This window comes from Netta rufina (genome assembly GCF_964035555.1).
Source record: "Netta rufina genome assembly, chromosome: 21".
NCBI lineage: Eukaryota > Metazoa > Chordata > Aves > Anseriformes > Anatidae > Netta > Netta rufina.
In genome coordinates this window covers 1,863,533-1,882,924 of record NC_140145.1, presented here as the reverse complement: position 1 = coordinate 1,882,924, position 19,392 = coordinate 1,863,533, and the positions used below count along the sequence as shown (strand labels likewise).

At 44.4% G+C, this 19,392-nt stretch overlaps 1 protein-coding gene across 1 annotated transcript in view; it reads left to right on the top strand.

The window, feature by feature from the left end:
• GALNT17 (polypeptide N-acetylgalactosaminyltransferase 17) overlaps positions 1–19,117 on the top strand; it is a gene marked incomplete at both ends in the record, with an annotated part of 224,636 nt that extends 205,519 nt beyond the window's left edge. The window contains 5 exons of the mRNA XM_084299577.1: positions 3,761–3,946; positions 7,255–7,392; positions 8,577–8,672; positions 18,173–18,340; positions 18,989–19,117. Coding sequence (XP_084155703.1) covers positions 3,761–3,946; positions 7,255–7,392; positions 8,577–8,672; positions 18,173–18,340; positions 18,989–19,117 — 717 coding nt within the window. The remainder of the gene's footprint in view (positions 1–3,760; positions 3,947–7,254; positions 7,393–8,576; positions 8,673–18,172; positions 18,341–18,988) is intronic.
• Positions 19,118–19,392: the final 275 nt, after the last annotated feature.

The following is a 19,392-nucleotide window of genomic DNA, read 5'->3' as shown; positions in this document are numbered from 1 at the left end:
GCCACTAATTTAGCAGTGCCAACGTGCAGGTGCACCTGCACAGGAGAAGCTCCTGGACTCACCTAGAAGCCCTACTGCTGCACTGCTGTGTGCCAAGTCTGCTCCCCGTTCTGGTTACCCGTGGCGCAGGTCAGTGTGATGCTGGCTCTTTGGTGAACGCTTTCACACACCAGTGACACCTTCAGGCTCCCAGAGGGTACTAGAAAGCAAAGCTGGGTTGCCCCAGCAAAAGCAAGGCGATGCAACCTCGTGCTAACCCAGGGGTTGCCTCCTACATGTGCAAATGCTTCTAGAAAGTCGATGCCTGGTGCCATTTCAAGCCGCAGTCGGAAATTTCGCAGCTTGAGAATTGCCGGTTTTCCAGGCTGAATTCTTACAACAGTGACACTCTGCTTGGGGAGTAATTGCAAGTGTTTTACCCAGCAGCTTTTCGTAAAACACATCGAAGATCTCTGGGTGATGGATTTGTTTTCTGTTTGTTTCTCAGGGACTTCTTTACTAGAATGTAGTGTTAACTGGTTATTTATAAACGCAGGCATCTCTCTGTACATTTGATTACTCCTGTGTGTAGACTGATGGAGAAGTTACTGAGTCACTGTCATTTACTGGAGGGGAATGCTTCTATTTTTAATCCTGCATCTTTTTACGGGTGGATGAATGGCAAGCTAATGGTTGTGTTGAAATCTGAATGTCAGAAAACAAGGGAAACTTGTGACTTGCTCATCATGTTTAACCTGCTATGTTGCATACTCCATCTTGAGTCTTTAAGCATGCCTTTACATGCTATCTATTCATATTTTTGAATTGATTTGATTGCAATTTGTTCCTTTGTAGCAAGCAATATAAAAGAATCTGCCACATTAAAGAGGCTAAACAGGAATTAATTTTACAATAACTTATTTTTCTCATAGGTCTCAATATTTTACTTCTCTCGATTACCCATCTTCTAAGAAACAGACAATTCTCAAGAAATTATCAAAAAAACCCAACATGCTGGACTGATGGCCCAGCTATAGCTGTTAGTTGCAGTAAACAGAATATCCTAAGGGATTTCAGGTTTATTTGCTATGAATAGGATAGACAACACCACAAATAAACCTGCCCTGAGGGTCTGTGTGCCAAAGGAGAGCGCCTGGCCCTTGCCCATGGCACGTGGCCACCAGTGGCCAAGATGCAAGTCAATGGCCTCCAGCCCTGCCGGCGGGGTGGAGAGCCCTCTGGGACCTTTTGGTCACAGTGTCTCACAGTTCCTCTTGAGTCGGAGCCCAGAAATCAAGGTCTGGGGCATTTCTTGTTGCCTTTTACTGCTCCACGGCTGTGGTTGTTGCAAGGATAAGGCATCACACTGAACATGTAGGGCCAGGGCACCTCTTGCTCTGTGCCCACAGGGGATGTCTCCTGCATTGCCATCCCTGCAGACCTGTCCATGTGTGGTTCTGCACGTCCACAGGAACAAAATGTCACTGCCAGGCCACCTGGGAGCAAGCAACATCTTCCTGATCCACAGCTCGTTCCTCTGCTCAGTGGGGCATTGATGCCAGGGGTGACTCAGCCACTCCCCAAGGACTGTTCCCATGTTCTCCTTGCTCCTGTTGTTGCCAGCAGAAAGGTTATAAAAGCCTTGTAGAAGCAGTTAGATGTTTTTCTTTATAATGACAATATAGGATTTATTTAGGAGATAATAGAAGTATGGTCTTTCCTCGCATAAGTGCCTTTTTTGAATTAATTTTTTATTGATCTCTCTGGAACTGGCTTGTGGATACGTATATAATCAATGCTGTTTTCACAAAGCCCAACTCTCTCTCAGTTTATTGCAATATGCGTGTTTCAAGATCGTTTGTACAGACATTCCAGAAATCTGGGAAAGCTGTCTAGCATAAAACTATGTGAATTATTTAAATAAAACACAAAAAGGCAATATTGCACCCTCACTACCAGAAGCAAGCTTGCTGGAAAATGTCATTATAACTGCGTGATGGTTTTAAAGTTTTCATAATAATTATTTTGCTCTCAAATTGTGATAGAATCTTACAAATCCCCCAGACTACAAAACTGGGTGGTGCTGGATATCTCCCAGGACTGGCAGCTTTATGCAGCATTATGGATGAAGGCAGCAGCTTTGTGACCACCACAGGCAGGGCTCAATGCTCCTGTTTCACCCAGCCACTGAGAAACTAAAGAATTGACCGGGCAAGAAACGTGGATGGTTTCAGTCAAAATCTTGCCTTGGGAATATTCCTTAAAAAATATATCTGAACTTGCACCAGAGGTGCTCCAAAATTGTGTGTAAAGTCTTCAGAATGGTCAAACAGCAGAACTGGAGTAAGACCAGAGGTTTTTTGTTACGTGCCAATGCAACAGCTAATAAAAAGGCACCCTATTTTTATGACGTGAGCCCCTGTGTTCTACAGCAATCCAAGTGATAACAGCAGGAATGCCCAGATTATCACAAGGAAAAATGTTTACCTGCTGCACTGCCTGTTACTGTGTCACTGGTGCCTGGAGGTGCATGTGCCATGCACTTGGTGTGCTAAAGCAGCCATTTCTTGGATTTAAAAGAGCAGCTGATACAGTAGTTAACTAGTTAAGCCTTTCTAATGTGTTTCAATTAATATATGTGTCATTTGGGTGTCATTAGGATGGGAAGGTGCAAACAATGGGTTTGGGCATACCATGGCTCACCCATTGCTAGATGTGGGCCAAAATGCCAAATGCCAGTGTGATGCTGCTCTCTCTTGGCTCTTTTTTTGACCCCATGAGGCAAATGGGGTGAAGATTTTATTTTATTTTATTTTATTTTATTTTATTTTATTTTATTTTATTTTATTTTATTTTATTTTATTTTATTTTATTTTATTTTATTTTATTTTATTTTATTTTATTTTATTTTATTTTTTGGTAAGGCAGAGGCGGCCTGGAGGCTCCTTGTGGTGCTGGGAGAATGTATAGAGCAGGGTCAATAAAAATTTAGGGAATACAGATGGGATAAAAGGTGGTGAGCCTGGATGAGAGCCCAGAAACACTGGGTGTTACAACAACTGTGCAAAAGGGTAATGCAGAGCAGACTGCAAAATAGGTGAAACTGGGATTATTAGGCCTGCCTGGCATATGTATTTATAATGATTGCCCAGTGCCTGGTGTCCTGGCTACGGGTCTTTAGTTTCTGATAAATAACTTCTTGGTGAAGACAAACAGGGAGTGAAGAATTCAGGTATGGTGAGTCTTTCTGCAAATTCCCGTCATGTGTGAGAAAAAGAAGATCTCAAAATATTTTATTAACTTGTAAACTGTGATTTAAGGGAATTTTAAACAGCATGTGAAAGAAAAATAATGAACAAATGTTTTCAAGTGGGAGAAATCTGTCCCTGCCATATGTTTCACTGAGTCATCCCTTCCACAGAAGGAAATGTTGCAATTGTTTGAACTGTTCGAGTCACTAATCCTTTTTATTTAGTAGAAACATCTCTGTAAACTCGGCACCCAGTCCTACAACGCATTAGTACCACGTGTTGGATGTAGTCCTGATCCCACCTACATCAACGTGTGCTTTGCTCTGTCTGGGTACAGGTTAACTTCTCCCTCTGGCTTGCTATTGAGCCAAGACCAAACCTGGCCATGGGTTTCCACTTGCAGCTAGATGATGCGATGTTCTGCACTCATCAGGACGCTGTAGAAACCACAAAATCTCCTTTCTTTTTCATTAACGGACCCACTGCAGAGAGCCCTGTGCTGATGGAAGTGGTGTTCGGTTCTGTTGCAGGTGTGGCTCTGCGGTGGCAGCATGGAGGTCCTGCCCTGCTCCAGGGTGGCTCACATCGAGCGCAAGAAGAAGCCCTACAACAACAACATCGGTTTCTACACCAAGCGCAATGCCCTGCGAGTGGCTGAGGTGTGGATGGATGACTACAAGTCCCATGTCTACATTGCATGGAACTTGCCTCTGGAGGTATGGGCACTGCGCCCTTCTCTGAGTTTTTGCTTCACTGGGTCAAAATCGTGAATTATACAGCATTTGGTGCCACTGGGTGAAGGAAAGCCTTAAATACCTTGGGTCACATCCTTAGCTATGGAAGTCAGCAGAGCTCCCTCAGCTTTGATGGAGATGCTGCAACACCTGCAGAATTTGAGGGGCTACTTATGGTTCACATCAACTTTGTCATGGTGGTTTCTCAGTATTAAGTCTGTATTGCAGAGTTCATCTCCCCATTGAGTGTTTACACAGCAAAAGTTTATGTCATGATGCTGCTCTGCAGGTGGAGTCTATCAAATAGGTTGGCAGATGATGACTAATGATGGTATCACTAGTACTTGAGTGTTATCCCCTGGCTTGGGCAGGTCCATGCCATGTGTGGGCACACTTAAGCTCTCCCAGCACTGGGAAACGTGAGGCCATTGGCGCTTAGAAACCATGCCCAGAGGTGAGGGATCAGAGGCTGGTTGGTCACTAAAAGTTTCCCTCCCAGTGGCACCATGTTTGTGCAAGTAATTGAAGAACACTCTTTCTGAATAACTTATATTGATTCCTGTGCAGAAATGTTTAGACTTTCCTAGATCTGATATGTTATTTTTCATATAAATCCTGTCTTGGTGCAGCATGGTGCATTCGAAAAACCATGGCCAATGAGAAAGGCTGACCATGCCCAAGGGACAGATGCTGCATGTGGATCTCTCTAGGTGGTTCCCTGCATTTCTCCATAAAGATCTCTAAGCTCCAGGAGGACTTACCTCTGCTTACCTCTAGTCTTTGTGCATACTATGTCTAAATCACAAAGCCCAAGACCATCTCCTGCCTCCCGGCTCCCACCACTGCTGTTAGGACTCCGGGAGCAGCCCGGGGTGGGCCAGTGCCCCTGTCTGCAGCCTCTGGTCCTGCCAGGAGGAGAAGGGGCTGTGGAGGAAGCTGTGATGCTCTCCAGGTGATGGGGACACAAGGATTTGGGGTGCCCTGCAGAGCCTGATGCCATTCATTCCCCTTGTAGCATATGTTAGCATGAGCATCTGGCTGTGCTGTAGATATGCAAGGAAAAATGATGCCAGGAGTGGCCTGACCCCTTGTGAGCAGTTATTTACAGACACTCTTTTGGTGCTAGACATAAACACAAAATAGTCACACCTTGCAGATCCAACCCGGCTGAGAGCTGCTTTGGGCCCGATCCTGCTGCAGCAGCATCCCCAGCTGGCAGCACGGTGCTTCAGGGCATTTTGAAAAGCATTAAACTCAAACTGCTGCTGCTGTTAGAGGAAAGGTTACATCTGGGGAGGTTTCCTGGCATTTAGAGCCATGGTAGTTGCAGCTTTGTACTGCATTAGAGAACAGCGGGCACCTGGGAAGGGCTGATGAGCTGCCTGTGCTGCCAGTTTGTTGTACTGGGGTGGTGGAGAGGCTGGGATCAGTTTGTTGTTGGGGAATAGGTGAGTGGAGAGGGAAGGAGATGCTGGCTACCCAGTGAGTGGCAGGAGAGCACTGGGTGTGCTGGGTGCTGCTCCAGCAGAGAGTGGGACTGCGAGCTTTTAAGCCCTCCTTAAAAACAGGCTGCAAGATCCCAGTGTACGTGGGTAGGGCTGGAAAGCTGTCGTGGGTTCAGACCTGATGCCCACACTGCTTCAGGTTGAGACATGAGGCACCCCGCTCCTGCTCGGGAGAGGCTTTTGGATGCAGCACAAAGGGATTCACATACAGTGTGGAGCCACAGGTCCCCTACATTTCTGAAAAGGCAGTGTCACATGAATCAACACTACGGGTGGGTTTTCTGAGTTATCCTAAGAACTATTTTTTTTTTTAATGTAGGTTTTATCAGTAAAATCGAGATTTAATTTCAGAGAAGCCTTGTTTGACAGGTGGTATTGTGCAGGGGGTTATGAATATACATTGAATTATTTTGCAATGCCATTATGTACAAAACAAAGCTGATCCCCATGCTCTGAATATTTCAGTTGTTGACTGATTTGTGCTCCTGCTTAGCCTCACATCCCAGTTCAGCTCTTCAGATTTCAGCCTGTCCTACCCGTCTACACTGAATCAACTTTATTTTTACCTGTGAGCTACCAGTCACAGATTAAAATGGTGTCTTTTCTAAAGCAGAGTGAATAATTCATTAGAAGATCATTACAAGCATTGTAATGGAAAATTGCTTTTCCAGCTATAGTTAATGATCACTGGAAAAGACAAGAGCAGAAGCTAAAATAGAGTAGAAACCCAGACACCTGTAGGAAGGAGGAAAAGTGGCTGCTTTGTACATTCCTTCACCTGTCTGCTGCATTAGTTCCCCAAATTCTGTAATGGAATAAAAGGTTAAAGAGGAGCTGCTCTCTTCAGCCCCTGCTTCTGGCTCCTGTAAAATTATTCTTCCTGGGACAGATATTGCAGCTTTGTCTGCTTTTAAATCAACTTGAGCAGTGGGGTTCCTCTGTGTCTCCAGGGAGACTATTTCACCATCTAATTGTCCAAATTGTCAAGAGGTTTTTCTGAGGTTCAGGCTCATCTTCCATTCTCCTGTGATTTTTATCCTTTGTTCTTAGCTGATTCTTATATTTGAATCTTAAGTCTTCCCTTTTGTTAAAAATTTTATTTTTCCCTTATTTTATACCTTTGTAACCATTCTGTCCTCTGAGTTGCCTCTTGGAAGAGTCTCACACCCTTGGCATGTAGGGGAAGGGTTTTGGTGCTTGGTGCAATGACGGGGATTTTCTTTCTGAAGATTCAGCACGTGACCATCTTTTAAACCCTGACATAAATTTACTGTTAAGCTCTTCTGGAATTCTGCTGTCAGTGGGAGGTGAGATATTTTAAAAATATCATTCATTGTTCCGTTTGAAAAATTCCATCTTTTCCAGACTGTTCAGAAGCTGCGGGGAGTCATGGGGAAGCTTTGCCACTGCTACCCTGTACTTCTCATATTTCCTTCACAATCTTTTCCTTGTTTTCTCCCTTTGGGTTCTCTTTTTAAATTACCTCCCAGGACCAAAGTGCTTCCAGCTTTATTCTGGTGGCTGTGAGAATGCCTTCACACCCTGGCAGGGAAGTACGTGTCATCTCCCCACTGTGACTCTCTGAAGTCAGGCTTCTCGGATGATAATTTCAGTCTTGGACACGCCTGCCAAAAGTCCAGGGCACAGCTTCTGTGTGGAGTTACTTAACCTTTGGCAGTTTTAAAGTTGATTGGAAATGATAGCAAGCACCAGTGAAATGCACTCATTTTCTCTTTTATTTTAAAGAGGAACCATTCAGTGATATGATATGTCTCTGTTTTTCAGAATCCAGGTATTGACATTGGGGATGTCTCTGAGAGAAAAGCTTTGAGGAAGAGCTTGAAGTGTAAAAATTTTCAGTGGTATCTGGACCACGTTTATCCAGAAATGAGAAGATACAACAACACCGTTGCGTATGGCGAGGTAATTACAGCTGGTACATTCCGTAGATGTGACTGGTAATTTTTACAGCTGGTGAGGCTCTGATGACAAAAAGCCTCAAAGGAGTTGAGCATGAATCAAACCTTCTTGTTTCTGTGTAGTTGTATAGATGTTTATAAATCTGCTCACAGTTTCTTGTGAAAACCTATTTGGGGATCTATTTCTGATCTTGGAGACCATACATAGTAAAATATTTTAATACCTTATTTACTGAATTGACACAAAATTATCTGTATTACCTATTGAGTCAATGGATTACGCAGTTGAATGTATATTTTTAACAAAAAGTTGTTTTATAAAACCCTTTGGCTTACCCTCAGCCTAATTTCTCACATGGTCTCTATAGGATACAGTGCATTGTCACAACAGCTTAAGGATGAGATAAAGCAAGGAGACTTAATTCAATCTCTATTGGCTTTGAGACAGTACTAGGAATATAAAAACAGGCATTTATGGGGACTAATAATACTCTGTTGTAGTAGGCCTCACGGAATAGTGACAGTTGAAGAAGGCTTTTTGAAGCACAGCCGGAGTACCCCGGATGGGCATTCATTTTAAGAAAGTTTTCTTATCAGAGTTTAATGACTTCAAGCTAACCTGCCCAAACAAGCAATATTTTAAAGGCATTATTTCATTACAGTTGCCCAGCGTAGCGAAACTGGAGAGAGGGCATCTTTGCCTTCACAGACCTGGCGGTAGGGTTTGCAGCATGAGTCCAGCACTCTCATGCTCCTTCTGAAATGTGTCTTTGAGTACTGAGCCACCTGGTTTGCCAGCTCTGCATCTCCTCTTGCATCTTTCTGATGATTTGAAGGGGTTCCTTGTGCTTTGGCATTTTGACGGAATACAAGCAATTCTGCATTGATTTCAGGCTGTTGGCAACATGCTGACAGTAATCTAAAAATATGTTTGTTACCACCACACATGACCAAATACAAAGGAAACTGTTCAAGGAAAGTTGGTTCTTTTGAATGGTGATTATTATATAAAAGCAGTCATCATTAGGCCTGTATTTAAAGAAAACATATGGCATGCTAAACCTTTCTCTGCCTGATTATGGCCTGTGATATAGTACCATGTACTCTTTCCATGGCCAGACATTGCTACATATCAATTCATAGCTTATCTCTGAAAACATGTAAACGTGCCCTATTATTTTTTTACAGCTTCGAAACAACAAGGCGAAGGATGTTTGCCTTGACCAGGGCCCGCAGGAGAACCACACAGCAATATTGTACCCGTGCCATGGCTGGGGACCGCAGGTGAGGAGTCTGCATGTGCCGGGAGCAGGCAGAACCTGGCAGAGGCTGGATGGACCGAAGACAGAGTATGGATGTGCAATGTGTCTGTTGGCTTCACTCTCAAATGTTTAAGGCCATGCTTCTTTCTGATTTAAAAAAAAAAAAAAAAAAAAAAAGATAAAGAGATGCATTTTCACAGCTACTTTTAGAGCTATTTTCTGGATTACCATAATCATGGCAGAGTTGCAAGTAAAAGCGTAATTTGAAAACATTTTCCAGACAAGGGTAAATAATGCTGAAAACAAATGGCCAATGAACAGAGCAGAGCACACACCAACAGAGCATTTTAAGACTTATCTTTTCTCCTACCCAGCAGACTAAAAAGGTACCAACAGGGAAAAGAAAGCAAACAGTGCTTTTTGATGGGATGATAATTTACTATTTCAGCTGGGCTGGGCTCCACTATAGTGTTAGTTTTCTAGCACTTCTTTTGTCTCTCCAAAATCTTACGAGCAAACCAGAAGATTTTTAACCTAATTTCAAGCTCGTTCTAGATAAAAAGTCATGATTACAAGATTCACTCTACATCTCTTATCTTTTGGAGGATTAGTGAATGTGTCAAATAATCAAAGTTAGTGATTATGAACTGATTTGGCCTTTTTCATAGTTGTAGCTCTCACTGTGTTTTAAAAGAAGGCAGCACGGGAATGCTGCTGTTTCAATAGCTGTAGAGAATAGAACAAAACAGAGTGCTCTGCTCTCTCTGTCACTGCTGGTATCTGTAAAGCAAACAGCAGACTCTGAGCTGGACTTCCAGGATCTGCAGGCTCCAGATGTAACTTAACCATTTCCATGTAAACTTTTCCTGTCTGTTTTTCCTCTTATCTTTGCCTATATCCCCACCTCAGTGTTTTGCCTAAATCACATGATTTCCTTTATGTTTTTCTTTCTGTATGCCCACTGGCCATCTTCCTGACATGCAGATCCCCTAGTACAATGCCCTTATCCCCTCCAGTCTTTAAGGAGAAAATACAACAAGTCTCGTTTTAGTCTGGAGGCAGAGTGGCTGTCTTATGATACATGTTTTTTTTTTTCCAAGAATGAGGATGTGATTTTGTTTTTCTTCATTGCCAAAATCTTGCCTGGCCTCACTAAAGCCACAGTGTAGCAGCACTTGTTCTTCCAGCACTTCATCTCTATCTAGTGAGACCCTGGCTGGTTATCACCAGAATATAACAAGTGTATCTGACTTCAGCCTCCTGCTTTTGTTTGCATTTCCTATGTAAATGCTGTGGCTATTTATACTGGAAATGTAGCTGAGGTGGGGAATTTGCAGGTAATGGGCTCTGCAGTCTCTGTGCTTGCCCAGTGACTACTGGCAGTGGGTGGAAATGGGACAAACTCCTCTGTGACAAGGCAGTTTCTTCCATTGCTTTTATTCCATTAGTAAGTCTGTGCACACTACCAAACTGGGAAACACTTCCCGGCTGCCTTCTCTGGATCAGCCACGTTTTTACTGATCATCTACTGATCTGATTAGAAACTCATGCAAAACTGTACCTGAAAAGCTGTCTGATCACTGAGTTGCTAGGCAGAAGCCATTGTCCGCATTCTCTTGAAAGAAGGTAAGGTGTGCCACCGGAGCAGAGCCAGGACACTTCGCATGATGAGATAGGTCCTGCCAGTTGCTCTCCATTGCCAAGAGGTTGAGTTTTACACAGGAAACTGAACATGGATTTGGGTGAGGTTAGGTGAGACAAACACATCCCAGTTGTGCCAGGATGCTGAGCTGGGTATATTTAAGGCATAGACAGAGTTTTCTATTTATTTGCAGGAGAACATCTGCCTTGGCATGTTTTAGCAAAAGTTTGCCCTGGCAAGACATGCATCCTGGTATCTGCACTCTGTGGGTTATGTTCTTCAATCAGATAGCCCCAGCGTGTCATTCCATCCTTTGCTAGCTCAGTATCGTGATGTATGTTAGTCTAACATTGGCCAAGCCTTCCAACATGTTCTTTTAACATCATAACCCCAAACCAGAGCTGTCTGTGCTGGCAGATGACTGAGGGTTTAGGCTGAGATCAGCTCTATAGGCATGTCTAACGCGTTGTGAGCACCTAAATCCTGTTAAAGTTGTTGTGTGACAGCGAAATGCTGCAATGAAGCAGCACAAGAGGTGACACAGCAATGAGTAAAGACTCAAATCCAGCTTGCTGATAAACTCTGTTTGACAGATTTTCTATGCCCTTAAGGGTAAGATGCTGCATCAGACCTGCAGTGTGTCCCAAAAGTGCACAAACTATATAAAAATGCTCAAGAGCAGTGGTTGAACTCCTGATCCCAAGGGCTGCGTAAGCCTGCCCAGCACCTCTGCTCTGGGTCACTTTGGTCTCCATGCAGGTTGGGAGAGGAGAACTTCAGTTTCCTTCATAACGTTGCAAAAGAAAGCTTAGCACTGCATGTGCATTCATTAAGACCAGAACTGTGGAAATAGAACATAATCAAGACCACCCAATTAAATGCCTGCAGGTATTTGCATAATAAAACACTGCCTATAAAATTTTCTCCCATGAATCAGAAGGAAGAGCAGGGAAAGGAAGGTAAGTCCCTGCTGGAAAGTAGAGTTTCCCAATATATCTGGGATGATTTATTGAGCAAATTTCATATAAGAATCAGAGTTTTCCAGGTGAAACAGAAGCTGCTGTGACCTGTTCACTGGCTCCAGTTGAATTCTAACCCATTATGGGTTGTAGCCCATCTTGGATATGGGTGTTGGTTGTTTTGTTTTCTCTTTGAATACCAAAATACTGAATACCAGAGATATGTCAACTCAGTCCTAAAAACCGAACTTTCATTGGCCATTGCAGATGGTAAGTCTGTCTCCTTCACAGTGCTTGTACAACCCATCCATGGGAGGAAGTCTTCACAAGGTGGTGAGGTAGTGGGGAGTTTTGTCTAGATCTCTGCCTGCAAAATAACGCTAGCATTACCCTTCTGCTGACATAGGCAGAAGGGCAAGTTGTGGACTGAGATGGAGCTGAGTGGGGACTTAGAGCTGCAGGGTATGGTAGCTCTGACAGCCTTAGTGAGTATCTGGGGGTCCAGTGTGCTCAAGGAGGGCCATTTTTAGCTAGAAAATGTACAGCTTCAAGTGACAGGAATGTGTAAAGAACCCATTCTCACAATAAAGTCATCGTCAGCTTTCCAGGTTCACCAGGACTAAGTAATTCCAAAGCACACCTCAGCCTGAACTGCAGACTTCAGGAGCCACCTGAGCTGACGAAGGGGCCACGGGGCTCCTTTGGGGTAGAGACAAATCTCACTTTGGTTTATCCTTGCCTTTAAACAGAGATCAGTCATCTGTGGTTGATCAAGTCACTGCTAAATATAACCTAGCTGTTGCTTAAACACACACAATTTTTTCTTAAATGGCACAAACTGACTGTTAGACTTTCTGGATGGAAACTTAAGCCTCTAAGTGCATTATAATATGTGAAACTGCATTAGTCTGACATTGCCTGCTAACCCTGGACTTTAAGATGAATGACTAAAAGCAGATGATTTGTGATTAAACTTAACAATGTTTTCTCTTCCAACCTGGTGTTCTGAAATAAAACACCACAGTGCTCTTGGTTCCCTTCAGTTCACCTGTTGTGCATGCTCAGTGCAGGCTTTTCTTCCTGGTCTTCCATCTTCGCATCATCTCTTCCCCCTCCACCTAAGAACCAGTTCTTGGTAGTTCTTTTGTTTCACGATACATGCAATTAGTTTAACTCTTTGAAAACGCTTTTTAAAAGTAGCTATCAGTGAGTGCAGAAGCTTTGAAATCAGCCTTTTGTAAAAACACAGGTGCGGCACAAAAGAAATTGGACTTTCATTACTATAGTTTAATTAATGGGCTGCGTGTTTTAATTTATTACCAGGAATATAATTAGAGGTGATGTAAACACTTCGTTCAAATAGCTCACTTACTGAATATAGATATATATATGTAAAAAACACAAGGACTTGCAATTTCTGTTGGGTTTTTAGCATGCTGGGTGGTGCCTGTGTTCAGGTAGTGGCTTGCAGTTTCCCTTCTCCCTTTGATACTGCGGCCCATCACATCCACGCTTAAATGTTTCCCAATTGAGGAGCAGGTTTGTTGGCTTAGCTAGTGAGGGTAAGCGTGTGTGCTCTCTGCTGGAGAGCATATTTTTATTTACATTTATTTACATTTTTACAATGCAAGGACAGTGGTGTCACCACTCCTGTTCCCTACCACTGAATAATGTTGGGATTTCAGTAGAAACCTTCACTTTTTGTAAGCTGTCCATCCCCACACCGTGATCCTGTCCACTGTGGATAAGGTATGCCTGTGGATGAGCAGCCTGAGGCACAGAGAGAGGGCACATGACTCTCTGGGGAGAGAGTTTTTCCATTCAAATCAGGGCAGCTTGCATTATGTCTTGAATTTCTGCTCACTCTGCTGATGACTGATAATCAGTTCAAACTAAGTACGTAGTTTATGGATGGTTGCAGTTAGGTACAATGGATGCCATACCTAGTGCTGAATGTGGGTGAGAACCTGGCTTTTTCTCACAACACTTTTGTTGTAGTATCTGTCACTGGGTGAAATTTTTGGGGTTTTCTTCTGTTTATTTTCCCTTTACCTTCCCAATTTCCCTGTTTTCATTCACTTCCAGGTCAAATCATTCTCAGATTTCAAGATGAAGCATCCTTTTCTCCTGTAATTATATTGAACATGCTCTTAGATTTTTTTTCCTGATGGTTTCATCTTTTAAGTGATACATCATGAAAACACCTTGCTGTAATGATGTATCACACTAATAATATAGTAATACTTCATTGGAGTGACAGAACGATGGTGATATATTAACATGATAGAAAGTACTATAATACTATAAAACTTAAGATAATGTTCACTCAGCAGAGCATTTCATTTAATTATAGGATAAAATATGTTTTGCCCATTTAAGCATCAGAACTTGGGGACAAAACCGTCAATACTGAGATCATCCGGGACACTGCGTTGTCAAGGGTGACAAAACAGCACATCAGATGATGAAATTGGGCTAAGGAGAAAATAAAAAAGTTGCTAATTGAAGATTGCTCACTGCAGAAAGGAAGCTAAACAACCCTAAATTATTTTCCAATAGAGTCAATGAAGGCCATCGAAGATTTTATTTCCCAGGTGCTAAGATGTCTAATTAACTTTCTCCCATCCCTGAGACACAGCCAGCCAGAAACAATAATCAAAGAAGATGTATTGGTGGTGCAGGTTTGTTGATAGGAGATCAGCCTGAGTGATTCATGGGGCATGTGTGCAGCAACAAATTGTAGGGCCCAGAGCCTCATTTCAGGGTCCAAAACCTCTTTTTTTTTTTTTTTAATTCCAGACCCCCATTGTGATGGCACAAATCCTCATTCTCAGGTTCCAGAGCCTCATTTGTTCAATCACCTTCTTTTTAGTATCCAGTAACTCAGTTAGAGATCGAAACCTGCCTTTTTATAGCCTAAACCTGGAGATACATTTGGAACATGCTGTAGGTATGGATCTGTGTTTTTCTCTGGGGATGTGGCCGTGGGCTACTTACACAGATCAAAGGTTTCAAGACCTCAAGATAGACCACTTTTAAATGGCTAGCTAGTTAGCATTTTCAAGCTGTTTTTCTTTGGTCTGTCCTTTTTGTTCAGTCTGTTTTGTCTTGTGCCCTGTGCTAGGCTGAGTAACTCCTTCAGGTGCCTTGCTTGGTCTGTGTCCTTGAGGCTAACACTGCCTAACAGGCAAAGAGGTGTAGATCACTGAAAAGGGTAGGTGTGTAATATTTTAGGGCAAGTAGAGCAGAATTTAAAGTTGAATAATTGCAGTGATTTGCCTTTCCTCAAAGCCAGGAAAAAAAGGGTTTGTTGCATGAAATACCACTGGTTCTTACTGGTTATACGAAGTGGACTATACTTACTGTCACTGGAAAACCTGTAGGCAAAACCCCCTTCTTCATCTATGAAATCATTTACTTCATAAAAAGACCCGCTTTTGCTACCTTTAAGCACTGTGATGACCATGCGAGGAAATCACTGGTGACTACAAAGCCACCTTGGGGTCTCCACGGGAGTAGCCTTGTTCCAACACTTGCTGACAGAGGTGCCATTTTCAGGGTGCCTGACGTGAGAACAGGATGGTCAGTCCTTGCAAGGCATTTGAGAGGAGAAAAACAGTGTGGTCCAACAAGCAAACCCTTGGTGGAAGAGCCTTTCTGGCCCCTCCAAGAGGAGCTGTGAGGATGAGGAGGAGCAGAGAAGAGCCAAGACTTTTCAGGTGGTGCCGGGTGTGCTCCTGGGCAAGAGGGCAGGATTTACACAGTTGGGTTACGTTGCTGAGACTCGCAAACATGGTGCAGAGCAGCTTGGAAGGAGCTTACTGAAATTATGCCCGTGGTCCTTCTTGTACCGCCTTGAGCAGTTACCTTGGATATCACTATGAGCACCTGCTGTGTCAGTCAGGCAGAACGGAGTAGCCTTTGCTCATTCAGCTTTCATATGTAGCTGAAGACCAAATTCTCACTGCTTGCCTGAGGCTGCGCCAGCCGCATTGAAGCAGGAAGGTTTGCTTGAGCTGCTGAGTTGTTGAGATGGTGAATTGGTGCAACTGCTTGGAAGGCTTTAATGGCAATGGCACATGTAATTTATTGATAATATAAAGCATTTGTCTGGCATCTTTGGTTTCTAAATAAGGCTCAGGTCTTATGCAAGTGATGAGCTGTCTGGAGCTGCTCTGTAAGATGTTGGTCAGTGTGGTGATGTGACACTTCCCATCTCTTTTTAGGCAGAAAAAGCTGGTTAGCTCCCCAGAGCAGCCTGTGGGGCCATCTCAAATGTCAGCCTCTGCTGTGTGTTATCTTCCCTTTTACTGTTCAAGAAAGACCCAAGACCCAGTGGTAGCAGGATCAGTGCTTCACTACCCCTTTGCCTCAGTTCTTCACCCCCTGCTTTGGTTTGGGGTTGGGACCCCCAGCTGCTGCAGTGGGCTTGCTCTGGAGAGGAGCAAAATAATGAAAGAGTTAAGACATCAAAGGCAAGATTTCCCCAAATGCATCTTGGAGCTTACGCTTATGAGTTAGATGGGCTTTTTTGGGATATCATCAATATCATCACTTTCAGCTTTGAAGTACTGAGGAGGGACAGGCTGGATCCAGTGTGTGACAGTGCGCTGGATCCAGACATGTGTTTAAGACTTTCTTTATCTGGCTATTATACCTAGTAGATGACACATCTAATAGATGCACTTGATGCATTTTTCATAATACCCGTGTTTGTTTTTCAGCTCGTTTAGTCTCCCTGCAGCCCCCACCCCTTTGCCTTCCTCAGGAAAGATTTGATTTTTGCTCTACTTATTTTTCCCAGCACATTAGGCGATAACATGGAAGAGCAGAAATCGTGTTGCCGTATGGGCATGAGGCCAACTTTCTGAAGACAAACTGTGAAACACCATAAAAAAAAAAGGAAAAGTGTCTAGCACTCTAATTTTGGACATGGTAGGAAACATTTCAGAAACAGGAGAAGAAAGGGTAACATGCTGTCCATTTGGGACCTCTAGATGATTTTCTGTCTGCCAAGGAGAAGTTGTGGGGTGTTTTTTGTTGTTGTTTTTCTTTTCTTTCACATGCCTCTCTTTTTGCAAGGCAAGTAGCCTCATCCTCTGGGCTGGTGCTCAAATACTAATTCAAATGAATTGCGTGGCTAAAAACATTGTCACTCTGAGAACATCACCTCACCTGAGGCTTGGCTCATTGAAACATCAAACTGATAAAAACAAATAATGTGAATTTGAGCCTTTCAAGCTGAACTGGAGATGCCCTTGCTGGGTACGTGGTGCCACGTGAGCTGAGTGTGGAGGTGACCAGGGTCCCTGCCCTGTGCTTGGGCACCATGCATCCAGGGCAGATGGTGGCAAGGCTGGGAGGAAGAGGAGGAGGAGGTGATGGTTATGGTGCTAAGCTCTGCAGGCTGTGCTCCTTTCCAATCCTGCTGCTCCAGCACAGCAGGTGGGATTGCTGTAAAGCCAGAGACACACACTCCTGTGCACCATTTTGCAAAGGGATTTAGGGGGCAGAAGAGCAGATACCACACCAGGGGATGGGATGGGGCAGCGCTGGGCTGTGTGGGCTGCCATGCAAGCGTGTGTGCGTGCTGCCCTCTGCAATTGTACTGTAGCTGAATTCCCATCTGGGGATGGATACTGCTGGCAAACAGGCCTCCGTGAGCTGTAATGTAGCAGAGGTCTTGCTTTGATTGGCAACACATTGGCTAAAAGTGCAAATCTGCCAGCAGCTGGGAGCAAAACGCAAGGCAGAGGGGCAGTGGGGGGGCCGGTCAGAGGCTCTGGCACCTCTGTCCCTACAACCAGCATGCAGAGGGAAGGCAAAATGAGGTTCAGGGACCATAACTGTATCTGCTGTTGCTAGCTCAAGTCAGACCCCTGTACATTGTTTTAACTTGATTTTCAGTGTTTAATTATTCTAACAGAGATAACCCGAACTCCCTGTGTGATTTACTGTCTCTTTTTAAGCATCTGGGTCACAGATATGCTCAGTTAATTAACGTGCTGAATACTCCTCATTTGTCTGCTAGATAATAGATTGATTCATAATTTAAATAAGCAGCTGTGTATGTCTTTCCCCTGAACCATAAAAGGCAGGCCGCTGTCATTCATCTCCTTTCGCTCCTGAATTTAAATATGTTTAGGGAAATATTTTGGTGGGATTCCTTAAACAGTGGCACCGCGGGAGCCCTTTGTGTGTGGCGGTGCCAGCTGTGTGCTGCCTGCCCTGGCAGCAGTCCCCGGTGTCCCTGTTGCCTCTCGCTGCTCCCCGGGACAGGGCCGTGGAGCAGTGCGGCTGCCAGAGGGGTGACAGCGGTCGGATGCCGGCAGGATTGCAGCGGTCAGGTGCAGTCCTCAGCCTTTGCTTCCATGCTGAGCCACGGGGGAGGTTCTGGGCTTGCATCCTGAGGGACCAGGGCCAGTTGTATATTGGCCTTTGGCTGGTGTTGCTGCCTGGCTGCTGGTGGAGCTGCTGGAGGGCTGCACCAGACACACCAGCGGCATCGTTTGCTGGCCAAAGCAAGGCTGGCTTGCCAAGAGCGTGAGGAGCCGTGAGCTGGGCCAGCGTGCCCCACCGAGCCAGCTGGCTCCAGCCAAAAACCAGGGGAAATCATGTATTGCCCCAACCCACGGAGCGTTCAGGCCTGGGAGAGGCTGCCCTGTGATGGGTTTGAGTCTTGGAGTTATTCTTTTCTTTTCTGTGTGCCCTGGCTCCTCACCTGCATCTGCAAAATAAACAACATCAGGAGAAAAAGCCTGGAAAAAGGCATATTCTTTTTCCCCTCTTGTTGGTTCTTTCCCTGTTCACCATCCTCACTGTTTTTTCCTGGGGCTCTGCCTGGTTGTCCTCTCCTGCGTCACTTTTTAATGATACTCCAAAGATACTGATGGTCTTTTTCCTCTCTGTCCCTGCCCCCAGCTTGCACGCTACACCAAGGAGGGGTTCCTTCATCTCGGCGCCCTCGGGACCACGACTCTTCTGCCCGACACCCGCTGCCTGGTGGATAACGTGAAAAGCCGCTTCCCTCAGCTCCTCGACTGCGAAAAGGTCAAGAGCAGCCTCCATAAGCGGTGGAATTTCATCCAGGTTTGTTACGGGCCTGCCATTAATGCTGCCCCTCTCTTTTCCCAAGCCATGGCTGTGGCCTGTTGTCTTCAGCATGGGACAGCAGGGGACGAAGATGAAATGCTGTGTGTGACAGCAGGTGCCACGTCCTGGGACAGATGCAAAGGGTTAAGAGGGATCAGGGGCAGGGTCAGCAGACAAGTAATTCCAGTAGAAATTCCCTTTACTATCACTAAGGTATATGTAACCTGCCCTGTGTATGACTTCCAGATTTCTTTGTTTCTTACAGATAACCTATGGTGAAATACATGAAAACACACTACTTCTGTCCCAAAGCAGGGAGTTAATCATATACAGCCCATGGAAGTGTCACACCTTCCTAACACACAGGATACAGTCATGCTATTTAAAGGTTACAGATGTCTTTTGTTTGCTGCTGTGTTAGGGATCAGTGCTGTCAGTGATAAAGGTTGCTCCGTTCAATCCCATTGATTATTTTGGAAATTATGTTATTGCTTGAATTGCATTACTGCCCCACTAAGTGCTGTGCACTTTCCAGCCACGCACAAGGACACAGCCTCTCTCCTGCAGTGCATGGTCCTGGCTTGCTTCACAGGCAGTCCTGTGTCTTTAATTTTTTAACTATTTTCTCCATGTCTGTAATTTTAGAATGGTGCCATCTTGAACAAGGGAACAGGGCGCTGCTTGGAAGTGGAGAACAGAGGAATGGCTGGCATCGATCTGATTCTTCGCAGCTGCACAGGACAAAGGTGGACAATTAAAAATTTCATCAAGTAAAAGGTGGAAGACTCTGAGGAGTCTCACCTGAAACACAGCTGACTCGGACTGATCTGACTGGACTCCTTTTGAAAGGACAAAATATCAAAACAGAGCTTTATTCATGTTATTAGGAGAGGACATGGGGGAAATGGGCATTTGTGTCTTTATTTTTATTGTATATTAGTCTCCCGCAGCTGATTCCAACTGTGTGAAATTGGGTCAGAACTGCTATTTTCTTCTGGCAAGCACTCTAAAAGGTACCACTTATTTCTGCTGGAATAAGTGTAATAAGC